This window comes from Echiichthys vipera (genome assembly GCF_963691815.1).
Source record: "Echiichthys vipera genome assembly, chromosome: 4".
NCBI lineage: Eukaryota > Metazoa > Chordata > Actinopteri > Perciformes > Trachinidae > Echiichthys > Echiichthys vipera.
Genome location: NC_139829.1, coordinates 15,242,077 through 15,269,422, shown reverse-complemented (window position 1 = coordinate 15,269,422; position 27,346 = coordinate 15,242,077). Strand labels below are relative to the sequence as shown.

At 39.9% G+C, this 27,346-nt stretch overlaps 4 protein-coding genes across 5 annotated transcripts; 2 read left to right on the top strand and 2 right to left on the bottom strand.

Annotated features, from left to right (window-relative positions):
• Window positions 1-236: 236 nt before the first annotated feature.
• smyd1b (SET and MYND domain containing 1b) lies at window positions 237-9,275 on the top strand. Of its 2 annotated transcripts, XM_083911755.1 has the most exons (10): window positions 237-488; window positions 2,407-2,583; window positions 3,660-3,873; window positions 4,766-4,896; window positions 5,080-5,118; window positions 5,987-6,182; window positions 7,606-7,698; window positions 7,990-8,153; window positions 8,281-8,449; window positions 8,987-9,275. In XM_083911755.1, exons 1-10 carry the CDS (start codon window positions 367-369, stop codon window positions 9,149-9,151), a joined length of 1,470 nt encoding a protein of 489 aa, XP_083767881.1. In that variant the 5' UTR covers window positions 237-366; the 3' UTR covers window positions 9,152-9,275. The 2 variants fall into 2 exon arrangements, with proteins under 2 accessions (XP_083767881.1, XP_083767882.1); XM_083911756.1 differs by lacking the exon at window positions 5,080-5,118 and having other exon boundaries at window positions 238-488.
• A 1,110-nt stretch (window positions 9,276-10,385) lies between these two features.
• LOC310946294 (fatty acid-binding protein, liver-type) lies at window positions 10,386-11,353 on the bottom strand. The gene is made up of 4 exons (XM_083912733.1): window positions 11,169-11,353; window positions 10,792-10,964; window positions 10,562-10,654; window positions 10,386-10,472 (listed from the first exon to the last, which is right to left on the bottom strand). The coding sequence occupies exons 1-4, from the start codon at window positions 11,233-11,235 to the stop codon at window positions 10,422-10,424; spliced, it is 384 nt and encodes a 127-aa protein (XP_083768859.1). The 5' UTR covers window positions 11,236-11,353; the 3' UTR covers window positions 10,386-10,421.
• Window positions 11,354-12,938: 1,585 nt separating this feature from the next.
• On the bottom strand, window positions 12,939-14,586 carry oxt (oxytocin; the record flags this gene model as incomplete). The annotated part of the gene is made up of 3 exons (XM_083911968.1): window positions 12,939-13,084; window positions 13,704-13,908; window positions 14,467-14,586. 3 exons carry the CDS (start codon window positions 14,584-14,586, stop codon window positions 12,939-12,941), a joined length of 471 nt encoding a protein of 156 aa, XP_083768094.1.
• Window positions 14,587-16,430: 1,844 nt separating this feature from the next.
• On the top strand, window positions 16,431-24,354 carry znf366 (zinc finger protein 366; the record flags this gene model as incomplete). Its single annotated transcript, XM_083911885.1, is given in 8 exon segments — window positions 16,431-16,493; window positions 16,495-16,505; window positions 18,977-19,993; window positions 20,080-20,247; window positions 20,484-20,634; window positions 21,255-21,446; window positions 23,232-23,406; window positions 23,498-24,354. Coding segments are annotated over 8 exon segments (2,463 nt in total). The 3' UTR covers window positions 24,184-24,354.
• Window positions 24,355-27,346: the final 2,992 nt, after the last annotated feature.

Here is a 27,346-nt window from a genome sequence, read left to right as displayed (position 1 = left end):
CTACAAAAGATTCAAGTAAACGTAAGAATCTGAGAGAATGAGATTTAGTGGTGTTACTTTCAGACAAGGTTGATGGTTTTATTGACAGGACAAAACATTTTATCAATTTCTCAGTGGACTAGCGAGACAAATCACCACCAACCCCTTTTCTGCATCTGTTGGTACAGTTCAAGAGGTGAACGGCTATTTCAGTACCTTGGGTGTGGAATGTACAGTTGTCACTGAAGAACGCAGAGGGCACAGATTGGTCTACGAGTTCCTCAACTACCCTATCACTGCATTTAGCTTCTCTCTTTAACTCTCTTACACTCATCCGGTCACAACTGAGTCACTGTTCACCAGCATCTCAGGAACCAGCCAGGAACCATGGAGAACGTGGCAATATTTGACTCACCTGGAAAGGGGAGGGGTCTGAAGGCTACCAAGGAGTTTTGGGCTGGAGACATCATTTTCGCCGAGCCCAGTGTCTCAGCTGTTGTGTTTGACAGGTACAGTGATAAAGGAAAATGGGGATGTGGATGTTTAATGGTGGGGGGTGTGTTCATATGTGGTCATAGGGATATTTGGGCAGACGAACAAACTTTCTCTAGATTCACAATTTACTTTCATTTTATAATTTTACGCTGGTTTAATAATGAAACACCGGTGCTATATTCTGACAGTGTGTTACTTCATCATGTTGATGCAATGTCATGTAGACAACTGTGCCTTCTGTGTAGACACCTCATCCTCAGGGGGGTACCAAAGATTGCAGGCAAGCTGCCACAAACTATCTTTTATTAAAATTACGGTATCATTTTGTAAAAGCGAAACATTGTTTCATCTCATCTCATCTCATCTCATCATCATCCGCTTATCCGGGGTCGGGTCGCGGGGGCAGCAGCTTTAGCAGGGGACCCCAAACTTCCCTTTCAGCAGATTTATATTCTGAAAATTAAACCTGTTAGTTTCTGAATTGTTTTTCCCTTCTGCTTTACCATTTACCTATCACTCTCTGCCATATGCCTGTCTGACGTATGCACTGAGGTCGCTTCCTCTTTTGTCCATTTTATGGGGGGCATTAAGGCACCACCCTGACTGAGGTCGCTGATCTGCTAGGTTGCGACTGTGGAGTGGATCGCCCTCCACTCTTGAGATTGGCAGTTCGATCCCCACCTCCCCCGGTCCACATGTCAAAGTGTCCTTGGGCAAGACACTGAACCCCGAATTGCTCCCCGTGCTGCGCATGGGTGTGTAAATGTGGTGTGAATGGTTAGATTAGATGGTATGTAGATCAGTGTTAATGTCATCAGTGTGAATGTCTGTGTGAATGGGTGAATGTGACAAACACTGTGAAAGCGCTTTGAGAAGTCAGAAGATCAGAAAGGCGCTATATAAGAACAAGTCCATTTACCCTTTACCATTGTTTGAATTATCAAGACTGAGAACTAAACACTGAGTGTAAAAATATATAGGCCACAATGTGCTGAAGCTAAGCATCCACGAATGAGGTAGAAAAGACTGAAGGCCTTTGTGTAATTTAACCCCTGACTGTGTACATAGAAGTACACATGATCCTAGAAGTAATTTCACTGAGGAAGACTGGGAACATTGGCCCTCATTTATCAAACGAACGTACGGCAGAAAAACGTGCGTACGACCATTTCCTGGCAAACTTCAGCATTTATCAATTTGGACGTGAGAGAGAGCTACGATCAAATCTCACGTCTGGTCTGATGTCGTGTACGCACATTTGAGCCTGTGTATTTGCGGTGCAGCACAGCAAAATCTGGCTGAAAATGATTAACAAACCTCAGCTGTCATTAAGCATAAGCAGTCACATATTAAGAACAGATCAAAACGGATTCTTAAAACGAATTAAAAAAAATTAAAATTGTGGTTGGAGCAATTGATTGTACTCATGTGCGTCTGAAGGCACCATCCATGACTGATTACGCATTCATCAATCGCAAAAACTACCACTCGATAAATGTACAGGTGATTTGTGATGCCAAGCTATCACTTTTAAACGTGATGGCCAGGTGGCCAGGGGGGGACACACACGATTCTTTTATATTTCAAAACAGCTCGGCTCTATTCGTACGCTGAATTTGGTCCGATACGAATGTTTCATAAATCACACGTGGGTTCTGTCCTACGACCAATTCTGCGCTCAGATCTGCGCCCGTTTTCACGCAAGATTGATAAATGAGGGCCACTGTGTTGAGAATATCTTATGATGACATGATGTGACCTGAAAAATAATATAGTAAAAATGATTATGCTTCATGCTCATTGGAAATATTGGTAAAAATTCAAATAAAAAAAATGAAGTAAAGCGAACATGCTTAGCTCTTCATTTTAAAACCATTGTACCTACAGTATATATACGTGCTGTTAAATCATCTTTCCTCTCTTTTTCTGCAGTCTAGCAGAGCGGATTTGTCACAGCTGTTTCCGCAGGCAAGACAAGCTACAGAGGTGCGGCCAGTGCAAATTTGCTCATTATTGTGACCGAACTTGCCAGCGTTCCGGATGGGCAGAACACAAGCAAGAATGTGGTGCCATCAAAGCTTATGGCAAAACACCGAACGAGAACATCCGGTAAGTGGACGAAAAAAAAAAATAGGTAGTGATAAAAAAGTTGATCTTTAATTTTTCTCCTACTTAATCAGCAATATTGATCTTGATCAATAAAACATGAATGTATAGAGCCACATTAGACGTTTTTGAACCAAACAGATGGCTGGCTGTTAGTTTCTTTTGCTCTGGGAGAGTGCTTACTCTGAAATAGGTGCTGAAAAAGTCACAAATTTCTAACAACTATGATCGTACTCGGTTCTTGCTGTGCGGACACAATAAAATTTGTAGCGCTATGATCTGTGAAAAAGGTTCAATTGGTCTGAAAAGGCCTATTTAATTAAGTGGGGAAAAAAGTTTTATCTTGCCAGTGTATGGAGTGTTTTTGAGTTTTGTCTTCATTATTTTACCAAAAGAACACAGATACTGTATGTATTGTAAATAGTAGGCTAATGGGGCTTTTCATTTACCTCGGATGTCGGCCGTTGGAGCTTGAGAATGATGTCACACCCGAGTTATCACCGTTTCAGTCGGGAAAAAAAGGAAAAAACACGGCTGAAACTACCAGGCTACAGTTAGCCGTTGTTAGCCAACCTACTTTGTATTTCGCTTAATACACATGAAAAATGTTAATTACACAGCATTTCCATATATACACATCTAATAATACTATTTATATGGCTGACTTATTGTACACATTTACAAATAGTAAAAAGTGTTAATTCATCATTCATCTTCAACCGCTTATCCCGGAGTCAGGGTCGCGGGGGGGGGCTGGAGCCGATCCCAGCTGACATCGGGCGTGAGGCGGGGTCCACCCTGGACAGGACGTTAGTCTATCACAGGGCACATGAATGAATGAATGAATTAATTAATGAAAAAAGTGTTAAGTTAAGGATTATTACAGGAGCTCCTTTACTACTAACCGGGGAAGCCGTCTTTAAATGTCAACTCGGGGGTTGTGTGGATTGTCAAACTTTCCGAGTCGAAAATCTGACCTTGGGGGTCGTTACACACCATAATTCCTTTGAATTTGTCAAGGCAATGTCATCCTGACCCTCTCAATCACTTGTTTTCTATTGTTCTTTTTCTGTGGTCAGCTTGGTGGCTCGCATTATGTGGCGCCTTGACAAAGAGGGGAGTGTGATGTCTGACATGCAGCTGACCACACTGGAGGAGCTGGAGGACCACATTACTGACATGCAAGAGGACGAGTTAAAGGACTTCAAAGTTGACATCCACAACTTCCTGGACTACTGGCCCCGTACCAGCAAGCAGCACACGATCGATGATATCTCACATGTTTTTGGAGTGGTGTGTTTTTTCTTTCTTGACCATCCCTCATTTTAACGTTATATGGCTGGATCTAAAACAAAATGTTGTGTCCCAAAATCAGAAGCTGTCTTTCTTTTAAGGACAGGAAGAGCTCCCTCATGACCAAATTACACAATTAGACCCAGAACTTAAACTAACACGTTCAGTCATCCTTTATGAGCTGTAAAATCAAATGTTTTCATGCTTACCACAAGTACAAATAAGTAAAAAGCCTGCTCCTTCATATCTGAGTTCACAGCACAAGTTGTGATATTACACTTTAAAACTTGATGGACAGCTAGAACACATTGTATCAGTTGTTGAAATATTCAAAAAAGCTGTAACAGTAACAGATTTTATAAACCCTGCAGCTCAGATCGTGTGATGTATTTATCAGTAAGCTGACCTGGTGAATACAGAGTACAAGTGATAGACCTGAGGAGTTTACAAAACTGGCAAATTTATTCTTTAATCAATCCTGCAGGGCTGTTAAAATCTGATATCCAAGATCAAATTCAGGCAAAAATCTGTGGGTCCCAACCATTTATACAGTATGTGACAAGCAGTTCAACTAATGATCTAAATCCCCTGTTAAAATTATTTATTTTCAGTTCCACAATTTAAAAAAACCCTGAGTTAGTTAAGTTACAAAAAATAACATGTAATTCACTGTTTATTACTTTGAGACCCCTTTAGATTTATCTTCTGTGTTACCTTTACTTAATATTTGTCCTTTGACCCTCACAAGAAATGGGAGGAAATGCTGAAGCAAACGGTGAAAAAATCCATTTGAAATTTTTAACGTGCACAAGTTGCACAAACCACTGCATTATTTTTCTCCTGCGTTTTAACAGCGTTGTGTTGACGTTAATATTTCCTCTCTTTTTCTCAGATCAACTGTAACGGTTTCACTGTGAGTGACCAGAGGGGCCTTCAGGCAGTGGGAGTTGGTCTTTTCACAAATTTGTGTCTAGTGAATCATGACTGCTGGCCAAACTGCACCGTGATCCTCAACCACGGCAAGTAAGTAAGACATAACTAAACACCGCCACTTTAGTTGCTATTTATTCTCTCATAATTTTTGTTTATAATTTGCTGAAATTGACTGATTTTTTCAGAGTATGTGTGTGTGTGTTGTGTATTGTATGTAAATGTGTGTTTGTCAGGTTGCATTTGGTGTAAAACTGCTTCCTGTTTGTCTTTCAGTCAATCGGCTGTGAATACTATGTTTCATTCTCAACGGAGGTGCGTTACCTCAGCTTAAGCCTTTTCAAAGTGTTATTTATTAGAGAGTATGATATTAAATGCTTAATTGCCATCCTTCCACTCCATCCAATATAAAAAAATATAAAGTCAGTAGTGCCCTGTGTTATGCACTGTAGGTTTGATGTGACTGTTTTCACATCAAAATGTCAACATGCTTCTTGAATGCTCTAATCTTTATTTAGCTTATCTGGTATAACAAAAGGCTGGTGTGAGTTTCTCTGCCCACACAAAGTTTTACTCATGTCACATGTCACTTTGTGTGTGTGTGTGTGTGATCACAATGTGTGTCTGTCCATCATGCCAACACAGACCGCTGTGTAAGACTGTGTTAGAAGCTTCTCTCATTTATAACAACTTTCATTCCCATTAGTTCACCTCTAACATCACGTAACACAAGGCCTAAGCAATATATCCATGTATATTGATTAATTTTAAAGACAAATATACATAATTATTTCATATTTAAGCCTTTTAATACCTTTTTTGTCTTATTGTTTACTTTATGTGGATAGGTTTTTCATACATTTGTTAAAAGTGGAAATAAAACAGGGATAACTTAAATTAACTAAACAATAAATTAAAGAAAATACCCCCAAAAAAGGTCTTCATTTATAAAATATGCTGCTGTTCTATAGTTAATGCATTTACATTTAGAAAAGTGGTACATTCACAAAATGAATGAAGGGAGTTTTGGCTTAAGTGTGAAATAATCTCTATTAACATCCATTCCTTCAATCTTTCAACTGAATTGACTGAACTGAAAGCCACACTAAGGAACAGGGTTTCACCATCAATCAGTTCAATTAATTCAATTCTACTTGCATGTAATTATGTTTCTCCTCCTCAGGATTGAGCTGCGTTCTTTAGGTAAGATTGAAGAGGGAGAGGAGCTGACGGTTTCATACGTGGACTACTTGAATTTGTCAGAGGAGAGACAAAGGCTGCTAAAAACACAATATTTCTTCGACTGCACCTGTGAGCACTGCAAGAATCGCACCAAAGACGACTTGAAGTTGGGGGGAAGGGAAGTGGACGGGGTCAAGGTTTGTGTCTGTGAACATGTTTGCGTTTGAGTTGAATGAGGAGAGTGAGGGCAGAAAAGGACAAAACCCTCTCACTACATTTAGTACTGACATGGATGATAAGGACAGACGGGAAACACGAGAAGCAGAGCAGCAGGGGCTATTTTGAGCAAAGATAAGTCCCAGTGGATTCAGCTTCCAAACTGTTTGTGTAAGGGTGTGTTTAAGTACTGCAATGAACTTAATTCACTAAATAACTTCAAGGCAGTAACTGCATTTCAATGTTTTACGAGGAAGTATTATCTATTTTAAGATATATTATATTACATAATTTACACTTAACTTAAAACAATTATCATTTATTACTCTAAGATGTGTAAACCAGTGCATGTCACACCATAAAAAAGCATATCCTTTCCATGGCCTTGAATGGTAGGGCATGATAGGACATTATCTTCACACACAGGCACACACACACTTGAGTAGCGTAGATTGTCATTAAGTTATTGATAGCATGTCAGGAACTATGAGCAGAATAAATGTTAAATGAGTTTATTACTTTATTTTAAACCGTATAGCTTTGACATGTTGTACAAAACTGTTATGTTGGAATTTGCTGTCTAATAATGACCATAACTTTGAAATCACTGTTTTGATGACTTGCAACTTGACTTGACAGAAAATAAAAGACTTGAGACACAACTTGGACTTGGAAGTTAAAGACTTGTGACATGACTTGAAGGATTGTTAATTTTAGTTTGTTTTCAGTTTAAATTATAAATCTGAAAAAATATTAAACGTTGTCTACGTTGACACGACAAGTGTCTGTGTAACATTAGCTGCTGTCTATGCGGGCTGATGTTAGCTAATGTTAACCAGACACAGTTTGTTCCCTCATAAGGAAGAAATGAATCAATCAATCAATACATTTTCTGTTTGGTTACTGTGCAGTCTGGTAGTCAGCATTTCACTGTTTAAAAGTGATGTAGAGGGAATATGTTTTTGATTGAGAAAATATAAAAATAAATATTTTATAAAAGTATTTTTAATTATATTTATTTAACTGAATACCAAGAATTTTAGTACAAAATCAATTAATTTTCATAGTTTTTGAACAGGTTAGATACAATTATTAGACTGATACCATGTATTTTGTCTTATAAACCCCAGACACTGCAGGAGAGTGACTTGACTCTGGACTTACTTGAGACTTGGACCAAATAATTTGAGTCTGTGGCAGAAAATCTGTTTTTTTATTAATGAAGTAAACATTCATGTCAGAGGTCTTCTTAAGATAAAAAATAATCAGTCCTACACCTTTATGGACCTGGACAAATCAAAATTTTGTTGTCTATGAAAATAAATGGGATGTTTAATTGTATTTCATTGTCAGTGTTTGTTAAAACTTGATACTTGAATTTTGATCAGTGTCTCCAACTCTTAGCCTACAGAGGAACAGGTGAAAGAAGCAACAGATTATTGCTTTCAAATGTTGGAGAAGATGGACGATGCTCGACTAAAAGGAAACTACCATGAGGTATTGTATCAAATCACCCAAAAAAACAAAAAAAAAAACAATCCTACTTCCATTTTTTTAAAGAATCATGTTATGGGGCTGCTGACGGCTGAACTGTTAGAGCAGTCGCCCCACGTAAAGAAGCTTAGTTCCACGAGGCAGCGGCCGTGGGTTCGACTACAATGTGTAGTCCTTTGGTGCATGTCCCCCCCTCTCTCTCACCCCATTTTTTGTCCGTCCTATATAATAAAGGCTTGAAAAAGATTATCTTTAAAAAAAAAATAGTTTTAAAAAATATTGTTTTCTCTTTAGGTGGTAAAAATCATCAAGGATTGCACAGAGAAGACAGAGCCAGTTTTGGCTGACACACACATCTACCAGCTGAGGATGTGGAGCACATTAAGTGAGGTGCAAGCTTACCTGCAGTTCTTCAATGATGCTGCAGACTACTCCCGTAAAATGGTGGAAGGATACATGTGAGTGCAGAGATATTTGTTGTGATACACATGAGCGGCTTGCCCGTCATAAAACCACTTGAGTGTCCAGTATGGAAAAAATTAATAAAGAAAAACTAAAATCAAATAAAATCTTTCCCACTGACAGTAAACTGTACCACCCGAACAATGCTGCTCTTGGTATGGCTGCCATGAGAGCAGGAGTGACTCACTGGCAGGCTGGAGAGATAGAGACCGGCCATGGGATGATCTGCAAGGCTTACGCCATTCTCATGGTCACCCACGGCCCAACACATCCAATCACCAAAGACCTGGAGGTAAACACCTTATGATCTCGAAATCTGCACTCAGAGCTGCCTTTAGCTGTGGTTAAGCTTTTTGTGGCAATTTGAGGGCAATTGTTGTTGTATAGCAGTATAGATGGTGGGTGGATTTAAAAATGTTTAAGCTGCTATAATCAACACAAAACCCACTGTATACTTCCTGCTTTGCATTTCACTGCAGGCACACACAGACCAGCTGGTGAACATAGTGAAGCATTTAACAGTTTAAGAGTGGTATTTTCCTCAGGAGTTAGTGAAGACCAAAAAATGAGCGAGTGTAAATGTTGGGCTTCAACAGGTGGCCACAACTCCAAATGAATGTGACGGCCGGATATGTAAATAAGCAACTCCATCTGCATGTGGAAGTTAAAATAAGATCTTTTGGCATAATCTGAACTGAGCCTATGTTGAAAAATCTCTGGATTCTACAATTCTTGCAAAAAGTGACCAAAACGGTGCCCTGCCGTTCAGTGTATACTGTAGCTAATTTACACTTTAAGTTCTGATGTGTGCTTCCTTGCATTTCCACAGGCGATGCGTATACAGACTGAGATGGAGCTGAGGATGTTCAAGCAGAACGAGTATGTTTACCACAGTATGAGAGAGGCGGCTCTGAAGAACAAACCAATGACCATGATGCATGAACCTCAGTCTATGGAGGAGGGAATCAAAAATCTCTTCCACAGGAGGAAGTAATTAAAAAGATAAGGTTAAAAAAGCAAAACACATTTTCACAGTTTGTGTGTTGTGTCTATACATTTAGTCACATGATCATTTTGTTTCACTTTTGTAGTTTTCATTAAAAACATGTCGAATCAAACTCAGTGTATTTATTTTGATATGCAGTGCAAGTGCTTGGACACCCATTGTTCATTACGGCATCAATACCTTAGCCATGCGCTCCAACATCAGATACGTTATAACAAGGTACACTTAATCCTTATCTTTTAGTTCCCATTGTGAACCAGAACAGTTAATACATTACCCGGAATACTTTACAACCCTGACAAAAACTTCGAACCCAAGTCCACCAAAATTGCCTTCAGCTCTTAAAATTGTTGCCTGCACGTGTGTAATGAATGTGGTTGTCATTCCATCTCTTGCATTTCAGATATGCTTTCAATAAGTTGTCCAGAAAATATGGTGAGCTTTTTCTTTAGATTTGTCTAAGAAGTGCAAGTTTTGAAATGAGGACATTCTGAAGGTTAAAAACGGAAAACCCAACGCATTTGATCTTTTTGGAAAGTACTTGGACAGATGCAACTTAAGGAAATGAGTAAACTTTAATCTCTTGGTGTGGACCAATGTTCCTCTACAGCAGTTTATAACCACTGGCACATACATGTATATAGCCGCTTATCAGCAGGCTGTGCCCTGACTCCTGAATGTACACATGCAGCCCTCTACACCACAGGTGGGAAATCCTGCTCCTGGAATGCCATTGCCCTGCTTCACAGGCAGGATTACCCCACACTGTTCTGTAGCAAGTCTACTCCTCCTACTGTCCATCGGGTGTTAGTGCACTCTCAGTCCCCATAGTCTGTTCATTTTGACCCTCTTGGCTTTCCACTTTTTAAAAACAACATTTTTGGCCCCTTAACTTCACTGCCAGACTCCTTAAAGTGCAAGTCAGATTAATCCAGCTACATAGGGCTGAACAATGTCATTTTTTTTTAAACACATCTTGTGCTCATTACTTCAGTGAACTCCCTGCAGTCAATGACCTTTAGCCAGCTCAAGTCACCGATTACAGCCCCCCCCCTAAAATAATTCTGATCACTGCATATTCTATGGCTCTTGCAGGTGAGTTACTAGAATTGCAAAGAAAAATCAGAACTGCTAGTTGCCAGTAAATCTTTTGGAAAGTAATTATACCTGCCAGAATCCAGGATCTAGTTTGACATTTAGGCCAAAGAAACCAAAACAGCACTGCCTTTTTAACATTTTATTATCCAAAGTGCTACATCTACATGCGTTTGCTTGTCCTCTTGTACACAATGCCGCCAAGAGTCATAGTCTGGGGACAAAGAGAAAAAAAAAAAAGGTAGATTAGAAAAAGTTTAAAGCCATGCAACACTGCTCACAGAAATACGTTGTCTTACTCACATTGACAATTGTGTTCCCATCCACCAGTTCTGTTACTGACTCAATTCCCTTCAGGGAGACCTTCAGCTTGTTGGCGTCACGCTGAACCACAGCCTTAAAAGCAGCACGATATGAGATAAGTTTCAATCTGGGACAGTTATGCAATTTTCGACCAATGTGCAAGAGGATTTAGAAGCAGTGACTTGCCAGTTACATAGAGTTGGTGTTTCTAAACCACCTGCCTGCCTTACCTTGACCTTCTCGCCAGTGACAGTCTCTAGCTCTGCCTCCTTTCCAACAGTGAAGGTGTTGACAAGGACCTTTGAGCCTGTGGTGACTGTCACCTTGAAATTGTCACCATTCTCCTCAATCTCAGAGATGCTCTTGATGTCTTTGCCTTTCTGGATGAGTTCATCAGGGAGACCTCAAGATAGAAAGTTCAGAAACTACAAGTAATGTCATAATTGGCTTAGTTATTTTGTATCATTAGATTAACAGACAAGTCAGCTTACCAGGTTTGATTGCAAGAACTTCTCTAACTAGGTCAATGACTAGTCCAGGTATACAAGCACTTCAAAGCAGTGTTTACACTTCTACAGGTAAAAAATAAAAAGGTGGACTCACTTACCAATGGCCTTCATGAAAGGCTCAAAGTTCTCCTGAGACTCCAGTTGGAACTTTCCAGAGAAAGACATGATGGTAGGCGTGGATGGTAAGAGTGAAAACTGGGAAGCTGCCTGTTTTTATACCCGCAAACTGCAGCGCTGCAATCATTAACCACAGGTGTCTCAAATTAGGGGAGCTCCAGCCCACTCCAAGATCCACCACTGCAGATAAGGACAGGCAGACGAAGGACGTGTAGTAGTAAGTGTCACATTGTCTGTGACTTGTGGTTCATGCATATAAAATAAATGTAGTGATCTCATACAAAGTCACACTAACATCTGATGATATTGCATAAATAGTAACCCCAAAACTGCTGACTAGTCATACTGTTGCTGTCAGGTTTCAGTCTGCTGCTTTCCTTCTTCCTCCTTCCGTTCTACACTTTCTGTTCCTTCTTTTCATCCTTTCTCTCTGTTTCCCTCCCTTTTGTTTTTCCTTCAGCTAATTCTTCCACGTCTTCCCTCCTTTCCTTTTGTTCTACCTGACTTTTTACATGGTTTTCTTCTAGTCTTTTCCAATGCACCTCAGAGTCGTTGTTTTTTTTTTAACAGAAACTTTTGCTGAATGTAATTGGTAAAATCTGTTTGCCTGCAAGCAATCGGGGCATGTCAGAGGAAATATTTTCCCTTTTTTTGTCTGAAAAGGAGAAAACAGAACATTTCAAAGAGGAAAGGTTTAACAGATTAATGGTAAAAAAGTAACTGTTGAAAACAACAACAAAATAGAATAAGAGTGCTTCTTTCCTAATATGCATTTTATAAATGCATACATTTTATTAAATAATATGTATACTCTGTTTAAGTATAAAGTTTAGTATTGACATATTTGCCATATTTTTGCTGCAGCTGGTAAAATCCCTCAGTTCAGTGACTTCTACAGTGTGAATTATACTCTACAGTTCATGACAAAGGTACTTTAATCAGGTCGCTATTCAAGATAAGATTCCTCAAAATAAAAGATTCAATCAAGCACAATGTCAATAATTAATAATCCGTGCTTCAGAGTGAATTCTTCATTCTGAGGTGTTTAAAACATTTGTTTGGCGTTAACCTCTAGCACCAAACAAGAGCTTATGGTTGAACCCACAAAGCCAACAAAAAATGGATCAAAGGTGACTACCATACAAGATAAGTGTCATAACTGTTGCAACAGTGATGCGTCACAGTTGCCCTGATAACACACAGACACACACACACACACACACACACACACACACACACACACACACACACACACACACACACACACACACACACACGCGCATGTCATGTGAGGATTCTCTGGATTCACACAGCAGACTGTCCCAGGATTATTTAAAGATGAACATCTGAAAGATAAGGATGGCTGTGGGCTTTGTACATCGATAGTAGACTGTAGTGTAACACTGTGTCCTGATTAGCTTTATGCTGACTTATTCTTTACCAGAGAGAGACGAGGATTTATAGGGTTTGGAACTGTCTACATTGTAGCAAGTGTTAGGGACAAGTTTCAGTCAGGTGGCTATGAAATAAAAACAACATTCTACTCTCTCAGAACTTTATTTCAACATGCAGATATCTGGATGACCACTGTCAGTATTCATCCCTATTTTCATACATAAAAATATATTGACAAAGGCACTCTACAGGGGAAAGAGCAAATGATGACAAACGTACAGATACAACTATGAACGACAACTACAAGTCCCATACGGCTCAAGAGTTTCCCACGAGACCTCGGTGTCAGGAGCAGTTTATTGGTGAACTCGATGAGGAGAATTGTGACCGACCAGATGCAAGAGCCTGAGGATGATGTCGCCGGGGTCGCTGCCTTCGAATTGGCTGGTTTGGTCGTCACCGTCCTCCTCGACGAGGCAGGATTGGTCCGTGGTGCAGCTCTCTGTGGCAGGGTTTGGAAAAAAACAAATAAAGGAGGAGTTATCACTAAGAACGTGGCTGTCTGTTATTGCAGCCATACACTTTACAATATGTTGTTATCAGGTTTGTGACTCAGGACCATGAACCCTTTCAGAACAAGAAGGCAAATGGATTTATCTAAATCAAAGCATGTAATAGAAAAGAAAGATACTAGAACACCACATAAATCCCTGTATGCTGTGGTGGAAAATAACCATTACATATACTCATGTACTTAAGTACAATTCTTAATGCATTTTACTTCTCCTCCACTACATTTATTTGAAAGCTATAGTAACTATTAATTTACCAATTCAGATTTTAGATACCTATAGTGAGGTTATGAAATATAATGCACATTTTTATACAGTCTACTAGTACACCCAATAGTGTGTTAAATAACTAAAATCAGCTCCACTTCAGTCAACTACAACATTGCTGTTTGTTGTACTTTTATACTTTTAAGTAAATTTTTCTGATAATACTTCTGTAAAAGTAAAGTTTGGAACGCAGGACTTTTATTTTGTGCTACTTTTGCTCGAGTAAAGGCTCTGAATATTTCTTCCACTAATGTCTGAATGTACTTAACAGGACGTACTGACCTGCATCACAGCAGAGTCCTGAAGCAGCGCAGCGTCCTCCCTCAGATCCACAGGCTCTCCCTCCCGCCTGGCAGGGGGTGAGCAGGTAGTTCTCCTCGACACAGTGAGCTGTTTCCGGGGAGCCCAGCAGGCAGCCGAGGCCCTCCCCGCAGCAGATACTGGGGCCAAAGCAGCGGCCCCTGTCTCCGGGGCCACAAGACATGCACTGGAAGAGGGAATGGTTGATTATTATTGCCATTCTTTAGAATGTAATTCTAAAAATGTAGCATAATGTGGAGCGTATTTACCATGAGCTAATGTGTCTGTTAACATTTCTGATTTCCGATTTTTATTCATCTTTATTGTTGGTTTGAGCAGGAGTTTCAGTCCAAACTCAAATGAAATTCAAATGAAAATATTCCAGGAGGTACTTTGACATGTTACCAACTGTTTTTGACATTTTACTGTAATTATTTCTATAAACGTTTTCAACATCTATTGCATGGATGTCCGAGAAGGGGGATATCTGCTCTGTTGCTCTATTCGAGGTACTTTTTTGTGAAAAAGCAACTTTTTGTTGAGTTGCTCCTTGTCCAAATCAAATATATATGATAGAGGGTGTCATATGATGTACATATTATAAATCCACTTGTGAAGTGTGATTTTAGGCTATAAAAATAAAATGGACTTAATGAATTTAAACAAACCATCTTTGAATCTATGTCAATTTGCTGTGTCTAAGTTTATAACTTCACAAGTTAAAATAGTGCTAAAAGCAGCTCACCTTTCGCAGCGGTGCATCCATGATGGACCTCTTCCCGCCGATAGGACAGTTAGAGATGTAACACGCTGAACATACAGACAGGACAAAAAGTAGACACACAGACACAGCGGCTCCAGTCATTTCTGCTGAGAGCGAAAGAGAGGATGGAAAAAAGAAACCAGTTATTACCCAAATATAAAAAACAAAAAGTTCTATTTACCACAAAATGTAAGCCAGACAGAACACTGCAGAAAGAAAACTCACTTGTTGCTTAATCTCTTGATGAACAGTAGATTTGAAGTGTTGGATCCAGATGGTCTCAGGTGCTTCTTCAGATTTTGGTGCCTCTGACATGTCTTTTATACTCGGAGCGTCTTCTGAGAGTGACACAGAAACCAAAAAGCCACTTAGAGATCCATAATGAGACCGTTTTAGTTACAATCACCTCCGGAAATGAAGCTGACCATCGGGCTAGCCGGGTCAAAAGGGCCAAGCAGTTCTGTGGACTGGTTTACTTCTTGCTATGGAGAATCATTACAGAAGGGCTCACGATGCGTGACCGTGCATGTTAGAGATGAAAGAAACTTCAGAGAGGTCAGGAAGTGAATGGGGTGATGGAATTATTCAAAGCGAGTGGACACGATTCAAGTACAACCTTGATCTTCTTTTATTTTGGTTTTATTTTTTAAAAAAGGAGATGTATTATTAGATTCTTCTTTATCTTTTTTTTCAAGACAGATAGGGGAAAATGAAAATAACTGGTTTTAAAGGTCATGAGAAGAAGTTCGTCTCTGAACCTCGGCCTGATGGGTCGCCATGTTGACTCAGAAGTGCTGAATTTTTTCGTAGACTGGATGTTTGTAAACAAACGAAAAAGACAAACACAGCTATATATATTCCTTTCTGTTATTAAAGTCTTTAATTCCTCCCAGGAATTGACGCTTACAATGTCCAGGTCTGAGGTTAATTGGTTTTACGAGCTAATTAACACTGCTAATGATCAGCCACAAACCATAAAAGACCGTTTCACAGTTTCAATGATATGAGCTCAATTACTGCCTCTCCCTTCTGATCTACTAACTGCCACCTCATCTCAATTAAAAATAAATGGAAAACATTGTCTTTGTTCGCCAACTTCAGTGTCAAAAGAGGGGACATTGAGACGTGTACTGACATTAGTTTATTTATATTTCACACCTTTAGGCAGATCATAAAACATAACTGCAGTCAGCATGAGAAGACAAATAGGACAAGTTGTTGTCATAACTGATGTCACTCACACAGACATTTGGGTTGCTCTAGCCTCCTAGTGGCTGTGTTGATCTATTTATGTATTCATTTCTATCTGTCATGCTTTTGCAGGAAGTGGACAAAATAACAGAAATACTACAAACTAGGCTTCCAAAATTATTATTTTTTTTAGAAAGAAAGAAAACAGACTATCAAACGTTTCACAGATATTTTTGTTGCAGGGCTTTTCTGTTGGATTGTATTTTATATTGTAAAGCTCCTGCATAATAAACACTATGCGTCAAACTGACTCACAATAAACTGCTGGAACTTTAAAAACCTGAAATATCTTTAACTGAAATACTTGTACTGTGCTTCATATTCCATCTAAAAACATAAAAGCTTTCATAGATTTTTACATGTGAAATCAGTCATTCTTAACATGCTTTGAGCTATGTAAAGAGAAAGAGTTGAGATCCTCTCCCATCACTGCATGCCACTTCACAGCTGTTAAACATTCAAAATGCATTGTTTTCTCGTGCAACATCATATCTCCCTATTTCTCCAAAAGCTGTGCAAATCCCTATTTCATAGAGAAATGGAGATGTCTATCTAGTGTTTCCTTATTTTTCTGCAGGAAGGCACTAGGCTTGTTGACTTCCTCTCCCCTCCCTTCCTTCCTTCTCTCCGAAGGTACTCATCTGAAAAATGAGAACAAAGTGATTGTTCCTGTTCTCTTTCTTAAGTCACTTCAAATGCTATCCGTGGACGGGGGGCTCATTGTCAGGAGAGTTGCAGTGCGAGCAAGAGGGAGAGAAACACAGGTACAGGTACAACAGCAGCAGCTGCAGCAGCAGCACTTCAGCCAACAGCATCACAGAAAACACACTCAACTGGTAAGTTACACACACACAGACTTCACTACAGCCTCACACAATCACACACTTACATGGCACCGGCTGGCACATGAGGAGGGGCTTCAGCTTTTAATGGATTGTTTGGAATGCATGCCGTGGCAAAGTAGAACCTGGGGTCTCTGCACCTTAAGTGGGAAAGGTGAAGAGGATAATACAACAGGATCATATCTAGGAGAGTGTTTGAAACTGGCTGAAAGAGGAAACCTTGAACCTTTCAGCATGCATCTGGAATAGTCCTCTTTGACATTCTTCTTGCATGTGCTTTAGGTTTTCTATACATCACTAATCACACATTTAAACTGTATCCCTGTAATGTGTATTTCCATTATTCCTTGATAATTAGCGGTATGTTTTTAAACAATGTGTTGCACTGATTGTCAGTTTTTACAGAAAAAAGGATTGATTATTATGTTATATTTGTATCTTCACTGATCTTCATCTCAGCCTTTCTTCGCGTGTTGTCTTTGCAACATGAATTTGAGATGATTCAATTTTATTAAGCTATGCATGTATGTGTATCTGGATGTTTATTTTTTTAAGATCTGAAATAATGTTGATTTTTTAATTGATCAGTCAATCTACAGAAAAATTTAAATTTTGGTAGTTGATTTATAGTTTGAGGCATTTTTTAAGCAAAAATACCTAAATGTTACATATTTCAGCTTCTAAATTATGAGAATTGGTTGCTTTTTACACTTATGTGATTGTGAATTTAATATTTTTGGTAAGAATAAACAAGACTTAAGGTTTTAGAAAATTCTAACAGGCATTTTTCTGATATTTTCTTTATTTAAAAAATAATCTTCAGATTAATCAAAAATGAAAATAATCTTTAATTTCAGCACTAATGTGTGTATTTTGTGCATACTGTTATATCAGACGAGTATTTGCTTATATCAGACATCTGCAGCAGCAAACAGGGATATAGCAGGCAGCGGACAATAAAGTAGAACTAGTGGCCATGCTACAGAGGATTGATTTGGATCTTATTGATAAGCACTGAGTTGTTTACAGGAATAGAATAAATACGTACAACATTGTTAAGCACATTTAGGATGTCATGCAGAGGTAAGACAGTTCCCCTCTGAGTATCTTTTCACCCATGACCCTCATCTACACTAAAGTATGCACAAATAAACTGCAGCAAATATGTTATTTCTAGCTACATCTTAACATATCACAGTTTTAAGCTTATCAGATATTTATTAAACCTCAGACTTTAGGCCGCTAACAGAGACACAAACGTTTCGGTGGAGGAGAAAAGGGGAAGTTCTTCCTGGCTATCAGTGCAAAAAAAAAAAAAGAAAAGAAAAAAGAACAGAGCAGAGCAGAGAAAAAGACATGGAGAAGTGAAAAGTGTGCGGGAGGTAGAGGTGAACATTTCACAGATAACTTCCCACTTTCAGGAGAACAGGAGATCTGTGAGAAAGAAAGAAGTGAAAGGTTTTAGGTTGAACACTGAAAGGTGTGGGTGTCGACACAAGACTGTATGTGAGCCCAGTTACATTTATTCCACAGAAACCTTCACAGAAACACTTTCATGTCAAAAATAGAAACAGACACAAAGTCACTGGATATGCTTTTGTCCAAATGTTTTGCACATGCTGTGTCTGTGTGTTTAGGGCTGCACTATAACAAAGCAGAAGTGGACAGTAACTGAGTACATCTACTCACGTACATACTTGAGTACAATGATGCACTTGTACTTTACCATTTTATGATACTTTACTCTTCTACTCTAAATATTCTACTTGTTACTTTACTTTATTTATTTGATAGCTGTAGTTACTTTTCAGATTACGATTTTACATATTAGGACATACAATGACCTCAACATACACAATTTATTGTTAAATATAAAATCAGTGATTCCTAGTGTTGGCTTGTGACCAAAAAAGGGTCCCTTGTCAAAGAGACATTTCCCCTTATAAACATCTCAGTATGCTTCATTTAAATAACTGTTCCAGATCCTAAGAAGTAAAAGTATCCGATATAAATGCACACAGCATGTATTCAGAAACTGTGCCTTTAAACGAGCCGTCTGGACTTCTGTACGGTTGTGATGTCACAATTTTACTATACAAAGGTATAAAGTGCTGCTACAGTGCCGTTACAGTCATTACCCAGCTGCAATGATGGTGCAGAACCGCAGAGAGTACAGGTGTGGAAGACTTGGAAATGGTGACCGATCAGAGAAGATTGGGCTTTTTCAGGACAGGGGCTTAAAGAGACCTGTGCTAAAAATTAAACCATGTAAACATGTTAAAGTAGGACCCAAAAAGTATGACCCTGAATATTAGCATAAAATGGGACCTTTAAGTAAAGTATTTGAATGTTTCCTCCACTGCTTTACCCACTCCTTGTACTCTTGTACTCTAATGCAGAAAGAAGATGGAAACAGATGAAGTGAATTTCTCCCCAGCAAGAAGTCCTTCAGTCAGAGATGAGCTAGGACAAGCATCTCAGCAAAGTTTCTATCTCTGCCCACCTCCGCTCTACATTAAGCCCCCCAAATTCTCCCCTCACAAATACCCCAGCATATCACCCAGCAGAGACACCTACAGTGCGTTCAGCCCCCCTGCTTTCTTTTCCATGCTTGGCCCCGGTTACACCCAAAAGGAAGGATCCCAAAAACGCAAAAGACCTCCTTTCAAAATGGACACCCAAGGAGATGAATCTCCTGACGGAGGAGCAGAGGAGGCAGATGAGAGCAGCAGTAAGAAAACACACAGCCCCTTCTCCTTCCCACATCGCCCCATTCCTTCTCCATCTCCTAAGTGCATCCCTGGTATGATCGAGCTAAACAGACTGCGGCTTCATCACAGATCACCAGGTATAAATCTACCTGTGCAGGTGAAACAAGAGCCTCTCAGTCCATCCCCTGTTTGGCCTCCCTCTCCTCTCCTCCTTCACCCTCCTTACTTACCACCTCTCCACCACAGCCTCCTCCCGTACCCCTTCTTCATGCCTGGCCCTGTCATGCACATCTCCCCTGGTTCTTTCTACCCAAGAGAGGACCTCCGCCCTGTGCATCGTGGCCGGGAGGGACCTCCTCGTGGTGGGACGACCACTGCTGAAAAGCTAGGTCTCAACATCCACGTGGATGACAGCTATTTTGTAGATGTGGGTGGAGACCAGAAGAGATGGAAGTGTCGTATGTGCGAGAAGTCCTACACCTCCAAGTACAATCTGGTCACCCACATCCTTGGGCACAACGGCATCAAGCCGCATGGATGCCACCTGTGTGGGAAGCTATTTAAGCAGCTGAGCCACCTGCACACACACCTGCTCACCCACCAGGGCATGAGGCCCCACAAGTGCCAGGTGTGCCACAAGGCCTTCACGCAAACCAGCCACCTGAAGAGACACATGATGCAGCACAGTGACGTGAAGCCATACAGGTAGGTGTTTTTATTAGCAGGTGCTTTTTACTTCCAACTGTCCTTTTTCCATCCCAATCTTTCACACATTTTTTCTGCCTCTCAAGTTGCAGTGTGTGTGGCAGAGGTTTTGCTTACCCCAGTGAGCTTCGCGCACATGAGCTGAAGCACGAGAAAGGACAGGAGAACGTGTGTGTGGAGTGCGGTCTGGATTTCCCCACGCTGGCCCAGCTGAAGAGGCACCTGAATGCCCATCGTGGCCCCACCTTGTACAGGCAAGCATTAAATATAATGTCCTTATGATTTGATTGGTAACGCAATAGTTGGACATTTTGGTAAATACCCTAATTCCTTTTATTGTCAAGAGTGAGATAAAAAGAAGCCACCCAAACATGTCATTGAATTCTTGGCATGAGAGCAAACCCATTTCCCAACATGTTGAACAACTGCTTTAAGATTTCAGTTCTCTATTTGGCTCAATAAAGAGGTTAACTGTATGTTGTACCTGCAGGTGTGCGGAGTGTCAGAAGACTTTCCAGTACCCAAGTCAGCTTCAGAACCACATGATGAAACACAAAGACATCAGACCGTACATCTGCAGCGAGTGTGGGATGGAGTTCATACAGTCACATCACCTGAAACAGCACACGCTCACACACAAAGTAGGTTTAATTAGCAGGATAAATAGAAAGCACATCGCATTTTTCATTTTCTTTTAACAGTGATTAGAATTTCAATTTTGCTTTCAGATCAAGACATTTCCATTATTCTGGCTAGTGATGATGACTCTAGTTTGAACGTTAGGCTAACTAATGGCTGGAGCCATTTTTAACCCATGAACATTCAGTGTTTTATCCTTTATTTCCTCTTTAGTAGCTTTAGAGTTAAGCCTGTGAATGTTCTCATTTGTCCAGGTCATCGTTATCCTCAAAGCAATTTCAGTCAAAAGCAACTGGACTTGGTTATTTGTCTAGGAAGACGTTTCACCTCTCATCCAAGAGGCTTCATCAGTTCATGTACGCATCTGACCAGTCCCCAGGCCCCTCTGGTCCCTCCCAGTCCCATTATAATATAATATTATTATTATTATTATTATTATTATTATTATATATAAATATACCGTAAGAGCTTGTCCAAAGTCTTTATTGAAGTAGTATGATGTTTACACTGAAGATGGTAAAAAAAAAGATCAGTGGGATTTTAGAGGTTACACTAACCTAAACAGACTCGTCTGCTGACCGTATTTTTCACGCTGCTACTTCCACATTCTCTTGTTGTTCAGGGGGTGAAGGAGCACAAATGTCGCATCTGTGGTCGTGAATTCACGCTGTTGGCCAACATGAAGCGCCATGTCCTCATCCACACCAACATACGAGCCTACCAGTGCCACATGTGCTTCAAGAGTTTTGTCCAAAAACAGACTCTCAAGGCTCACATGATCGTCCACTCAGACATCAAGCCTTATAAATGCAAGGTTGGTGAAATCTAACATGTCAGATGGGGCTTTTTGCATTGTGTTTTAGCCAGTTTGGCTCTATCAAAAGGAACAAAACACACTTATACACCTGTAAAGCCCACAAATGAACATATCACATTTCATTTGTTTAATCCATACACTATTACATGGGGTTATGTGTCAGATTAACTCTGGACAGAGCCGAGCTATCTGTTTCCCCATCCTTTCAGTCTTTATGCTAAGCTAAGCTAACCAGTTGCTGGCTCTTGCGTCATCTTGCAAATAAATGTATTTCTCGAAGGTCAAACTACTCCTTCACTATTCTCTGCTGTTTAGATAAAGGCATGAAGCATACAGGTGCTACCTTCGTTGTATACTAACCTGGCTGATAATCACAGCCAAGATTCAAACCTTTAATATTTAGTTGTACCTGCTATTAAAGAATTTTCCCCACTTTTCTGGAGTGTCTGTTGTGACCTTGGTGTTTGGTGCAAGGATTGAGACGATGACCAGATAGCAGAGAGGCTTTTGGCAGTAGGAGCCTCCTTGTTCATAGGAAGGATATCGCCGCACAAACCTCTCTCTAACAATGGACCTCCAGCCTCCCCAGAGAACAGGGCCCTCAAATAGATTTCATCTCGCTTTCTCCGCTGCTGGAGGGAGCTTCCTGTTTTCTCACGGTCCTCTTGGACAGTTTACAGTCCCTCTCTCCTCCTGAAGGAAAGGACCACCCTAATAAAAAAGAATGCAGAGGAAGGACAGCGCAGGAGTTGCCCTTCCCTGTTCTCCTCTTGGCCCTGTCTCGATGTTGCTTCCTCTCTCTTTCTGTTTTTCTTTTAGTGAGTGTCACGGACAGAGGGAGAGAGAGGGGGAGACAAAGAGGAAAGGAGGAAAACAAGGATAGGAGGAGGGAGAAAGGGTGTGTGTCTATGTATATCTGAATGCCTGGACATTCATTCATGATTACGTGTTGTTCTGCAACTCGGCCGTTTGCAAAAATTAGTCATCTAACAAAGGAGATTTGGCAGAGAAGGGAAAATAATAGGTGTATGGTATAGGCTTATTGTTTTTGTATCCTCAAATAGAGTTTACAACAGTCAGTAGGGAAAAGTAATTAAGTGCTGTGTTTGCAATGCTATTTTGAGCTGCTTGTACTTTACTATTGCATTACTAATTTCTGCTACTTTTCACTTCTAGTGCATTTCAGCAGGAAATGTATTATTTTTACTCACTCATCTCTAGTAACTTTGCAGACAAAAATTAAAAATACAAAAACGTATACTCAGCCTCAATATGATTATTTCTTACTGACTAAACTGCTAACAGTAAGTATTTAAAATCAACCCCATCTTGACCAACTAATAATATGTAATAACGTAATGACACTTTGAATGAGTACTTTCACTTTTCACACTTTGAAGAGACTGCTGTAAATACAAGTAAAGTTTTACCTGTGACATAGTAGATTTGCACGGTGATATTAATACTTTTACTTAAAGGAATAGTTTGACACTCAGGGAAATATGTGTATTCACTTTCTGTGCTGGGAGTTAAATGAAAAGATACCACTTGAGACAGTATTAGCTTAGCATAAACACTGGGAACAGGGGGGAAGCAGCTAGCCTGGCTCTGTCCAAAGATAACATTTGCCAGACTATTTCTTGGCTGGGGACGGTTCCATGTGTAGACGCAGGAAAGTATTGTGTCCAACTGAGTTGCAAGGAATATTATGTCCACCATGTAAAAATGACTAGATTTCTTATTTAGCTAATGGCTGTCCACTTTTCTCTCTTTGTCTTTCAGCTTTGTGGGAAGGAGTTCAACAGGATGCACAACCTGATGGGACACATGCATCTCCACTCAGACAGCAAACCCTTCAAATGTCTTTACTGCCCAAGCAAGTTCACACTGAAGGGAAACCTCACCAGACACTTGAAGGTCAAACATGGTGTCATGGACAGAGGGCTGGATGAAAGATGTAAGCATGCATATACTGTAGATGGCATACTGTATGCCGTTTCTGCTGCAAAAAAAATGCTCCATGTAATTATTTATTTCTCTGAGTACAGTGTTCAGGCAAAGAGGGCGATTCTGCTTGTCCACTCCCATGGGCATCCTCACACGCTTCAGCCAGGAGAAGCCATTTGACCTCTCCCAGAAGCCTCCGGGCCTGCCCGGCCTACGACTCTCCCAGTCTGATGGCGAGAGTGTACCTGGAAGCTCATATCAGGAGGAAGATGAGGAAAGTTTGTACAGAAGGAGCCAATACAGCCCTGAGGTGGACCAACAGGAACCTGCGGGCGAAGACCAGTTCATCCCTGAGATGGAGGAGGGAGGGCAGGGGTCTACAGCTGATCTAAGGCCAGGGGAGAAGCAGAAAGAAATGTATCAACATAGTTTAGATGAACAGACATATGAGAGCGAGTCAGCAGCAGAAGAAGGTGAGCAGGTGCACCGCTTACAGTCAGAAGAGACTTCCGAGATGACCTACGAGTCTGATTTAGAGCTAGGTGACCAGGTGTGCCACCATGAGACAGGACGTAGACAGTCGTATGATTATGACTCTGATTCAGAAGATGATCACCAACAGGCAGAAAAAGACAAACAGCAGATTGATGGCTTTTGTGATGCAGCCATTGTTGCAGAGAGGAAACAGAGCAGATCAGAGACAGGTGAAATAGCGCACTGCTCACGCAAAAGTGAATTTGTGAGAGTTACAGAGGAGGAAGAAGAAGACAAAAATTTGCAAAATTAGATGGAAATTGAGAAGAAGATGACATTTTAAGGCTGTGGCGATGTGGTATAGTAGCTTAGCACAAAAAAATAAATTTGAACATACAGTATGTTTATTAACAGTAAAGTTACTGAAATACAAAGCTGTGAAGCAAAATGTACAGAACATATACACTGATTAACAGTCACTGGCAGGAGGTAATGTGCTTTTATGAGTAGAAAAGTAAATAGGTAGTGAAACCTTTTGTAATATTGACTCAAACCTATTTTAACTCTTTTAAATTTGTAAATATGTGATATTAAAATCAAAAATGTTTTGCATGTTTCGGGGTTATTTTGTTAGTTTGTTTTCTGACAGATACAGATATGACAAAGCTTGAGTTTCTCAAAAAACGGTCTTTTTTTAATGTCTAATGTTTAGATTTTTTTTTAAAGCTATATGTTTTTGTAGTTCAGTTGTGGGTGGATGGCTGTATTTTCATTGTACAGTATGACAGTGAAATTGTGGTCATCTGAATGTGATTCTATTGAATAAATACAAAAATAAAAGCTTGGACGCATGAACCTGTGCAATGAACTGGCTGTTTGTGTTTTCTAGACACCTTATAAACACCCCTATGAATGTTTTTAAAGAATATAAGCCCATATATAAAATATCAATCATTTCTGTCTGACACGCACTGCAGATGATTGCTGTGAGTTTCATAAAGCTTGCCTTTCTCCTCCTGCTTCTCTTTCAAAGCAGAGGAAGGGGAAGAGAAAACACCTCTCCCCTTCTCTCTTTTAGGTTGTGATCAAACAGCAGTGACGGACACAGTGGGTGTCCCAGACAAAGGCTTCATATGTCTGTATGACTCAGAATAAAGCATTGTTTCTGCTCATTGCAGAAGCCTCACTGAAAATAGAAGTACTAGTGGAATTAAATAATTTGTTATTACAAAGTAGAGGAGGAATATTATCATAAGGTGCATCATGTGGGACATATCACATACTGTATATCTTTCATTATTAATAATTTCGGAAAAATGGAATTGTATCATTTACTGTGTCACACATTACATTGTACCTCACTCTGTCATGCCAGTTCAGGTAAACGGCGAGCCATTTCTTGTCAGATGAAATGCAGAACAGCAGCTTCTCTATTTCTACCAGTGACGACCACCGTGTCCTAAAGAGCGAAACTGCAAACAGTTTGAGGAAGTTCTCACATCCTCCTCTCCTTTCCTTTCCTCTCCTCACCTACACGTTTCAATCCCACACTGGCTCCAGAGAGGAACCACAGAAAGTGGATTTACTGTCTTTTGAGAATCAGCTCCTCTCAGCAGCATCACACTGTGCAATCTGTGAGGAACAACATATATAACTGACCACACCTCAGAGACTTCATGAAAGATGGTGTTTCATAAGGTAATTCTATCACTCCTGTGTGTTTTTAATGAACTGAAACTTTAGAGATCACGAGAATGCAAAGATCACCCAGATATGCGAGAACAGGTAGATACTGTTGCGTTGGGAAAACAATCCTGTGGTAAGAACCAAAATTAAGCAGTTGATGTTACAAATGTACTGTCACACATGATGTGGTTGGCCTTTAAAATATATAAATAAAACTTATTTTTACAGCAGGTACGTCTGATGTTCAGGCTCCAAAGACCAGTAAAATTACCATTCAGCAGTGTAAAAATACTTAATTTACAAGTAAAGTAAGTTTTGGTAAAAGTGTTTAAAAAAACTGCATATTCCATTTAAAATTGTGTAGTGCAATATAAAAGTAAAACATTTATACTATATATGCTTTTTTTAATAAATAGAAAATAGTCTGAGCCATCCGTGTAAAAACTCTCACACAACTCGTGCAGCAAACTGTAAGCCTCATCCATCCAGTCGTGTGCTCCAAAACATATGCATGTTCTCTAAAACTATTTAAAACACTTCCACATAAACAGTCTGATGCACAGACAAGTGGCATGCATGTGCAAACTTCTCAGACGAGTAATGCGCCTGTTCAAGCGGGAGGCTGTTGATGCCATAATAAATGCTGTAACCTTTGTTTACCTTTGTCATTCTGTTGTGTTTTATTCTATTATGCTAGGTGATATGTTGTTAGGTTTTAACTTCTTACTAATACATTCAACTCTAAATTAATATGATGACCAGCATATACTGTTGATTTGATTGATTGGGTGACAAGTAATATTTCTCACAACGAAGCATAATATATTAACAGGCAGTCTGTGCACAATACTGCTCTTATTTATGAAAGAAGTACCCCACCAAAATGACATCATTTATAAACGAAATTTCTCCCAATGACATGCTTTTCTGTCTCACTTATTATTCTCACTTATTATTCAGACACTAATGTGCTATGCCATGTGACGCTGTGAAATAAAAAGGAAGAAGACAGGAGATGTGCGTAACTGAGATACTTCAAACAAATACATTCTGATTCATTGCATCACTGGATGACATCCGCAAACAAACATCTTTTCAGATGCGGAGAATAGAGGGAAAGAGGCTTCAGATAGGACTTTTGATAGAAATTGGTTTCACACTACTGTAAGTATTGTCTCCAACAATACCAACAAGAGGACACAGCAGTGTACCAACAATAACAATCGCATGGAACAGAATAGAATAATCAGAATATATTACTGAAAAGATAGCTGTATTGTGCGTGTAGAAACGTTTACTTCCTGTCAGTTCTCTCTAGAGCAGCTCCAGTGGGAGCTTCCTGTTTTGTTGGCGAATAAGAAAACGAGATGGTGCTAAAATTCTTCCATGTTTTGTTTCACAAAACTGCCCCACCCAAGTCTCAACCTGTCACCTCCTTTGACCCGCAGCCAAGAAAGCTTACTGTAATTATAGCTGAGGGCTGTCGTCCTGTATACGAATGGACAGCAAAAACACTGGCAGAAAGGTGAGGGGACAATGGCCTTGCTGTGCTGCTGTGCATAGACAAATATGTTTAAAGGTGCAATTATTCCTCTTTATTTTGAGGTTTTGCTGGTATGTCTGCAATCTTTTAACTTAAGACCATCTTAAAATGGGATCACAGCAGCCGTGACATCAAATCGGGCCAGTGGTGTAAAGTGGTGGGGCAATGAAACCTTCCGTATTTCCTACCCTCCTACTTCTGCAGCCCTTGCTCAGAACACACCCATCTTTATGTTGATCTAACTACA

Excerpts from the sequence above, each read along its gene's own strand:
- smyd1b (XM_083911755.1), top strand. The coding sequence starts at position 367 with ATGGAGAACGTGGCAATATTTGACTCACCTGGAAAGGGGAGGGGTCTG. Across the intron at positions 4,897-5,079 it reads GTGATCCTCAACCACGGCAA|TCAATCGGCTGTGAATACTA; the intron begins GTAAGTAAGACA and ends TTTGTCTTTCAG. Across the intron at positions 7,699-7,989 it reads TAAAAGGAAACTACCATGAG|GTGGTAAAAATCATCAAGGA; the intron begins GTATTGTATCAA and ends TTTTCTCTTTAG.
- LOC310946294 (XM_083912733.1), bottom strand. The coding sequence starts at position 11,235 with ATGTCTTTCTCTGGAAAGTTCCAACTGGAGTCTCAGGAGAACTTTGAG. Across the intron at positions 10,655-10,791 it reads TCACTGGCGAGAAGGTCAAG|GCTGTGGTTCAGCGTGACGC; the intron begins GTAAGGCAGGCA and ends GCTGCTTTTAAG. Across the intron at positions 10,473-10,561 it reads ATGGGAACACAATTGTCAAT|ACTATGACTCTTGGCGGCAT; the intron begins GTGAGTAAGACA and ends CTTTGTCCCCAG.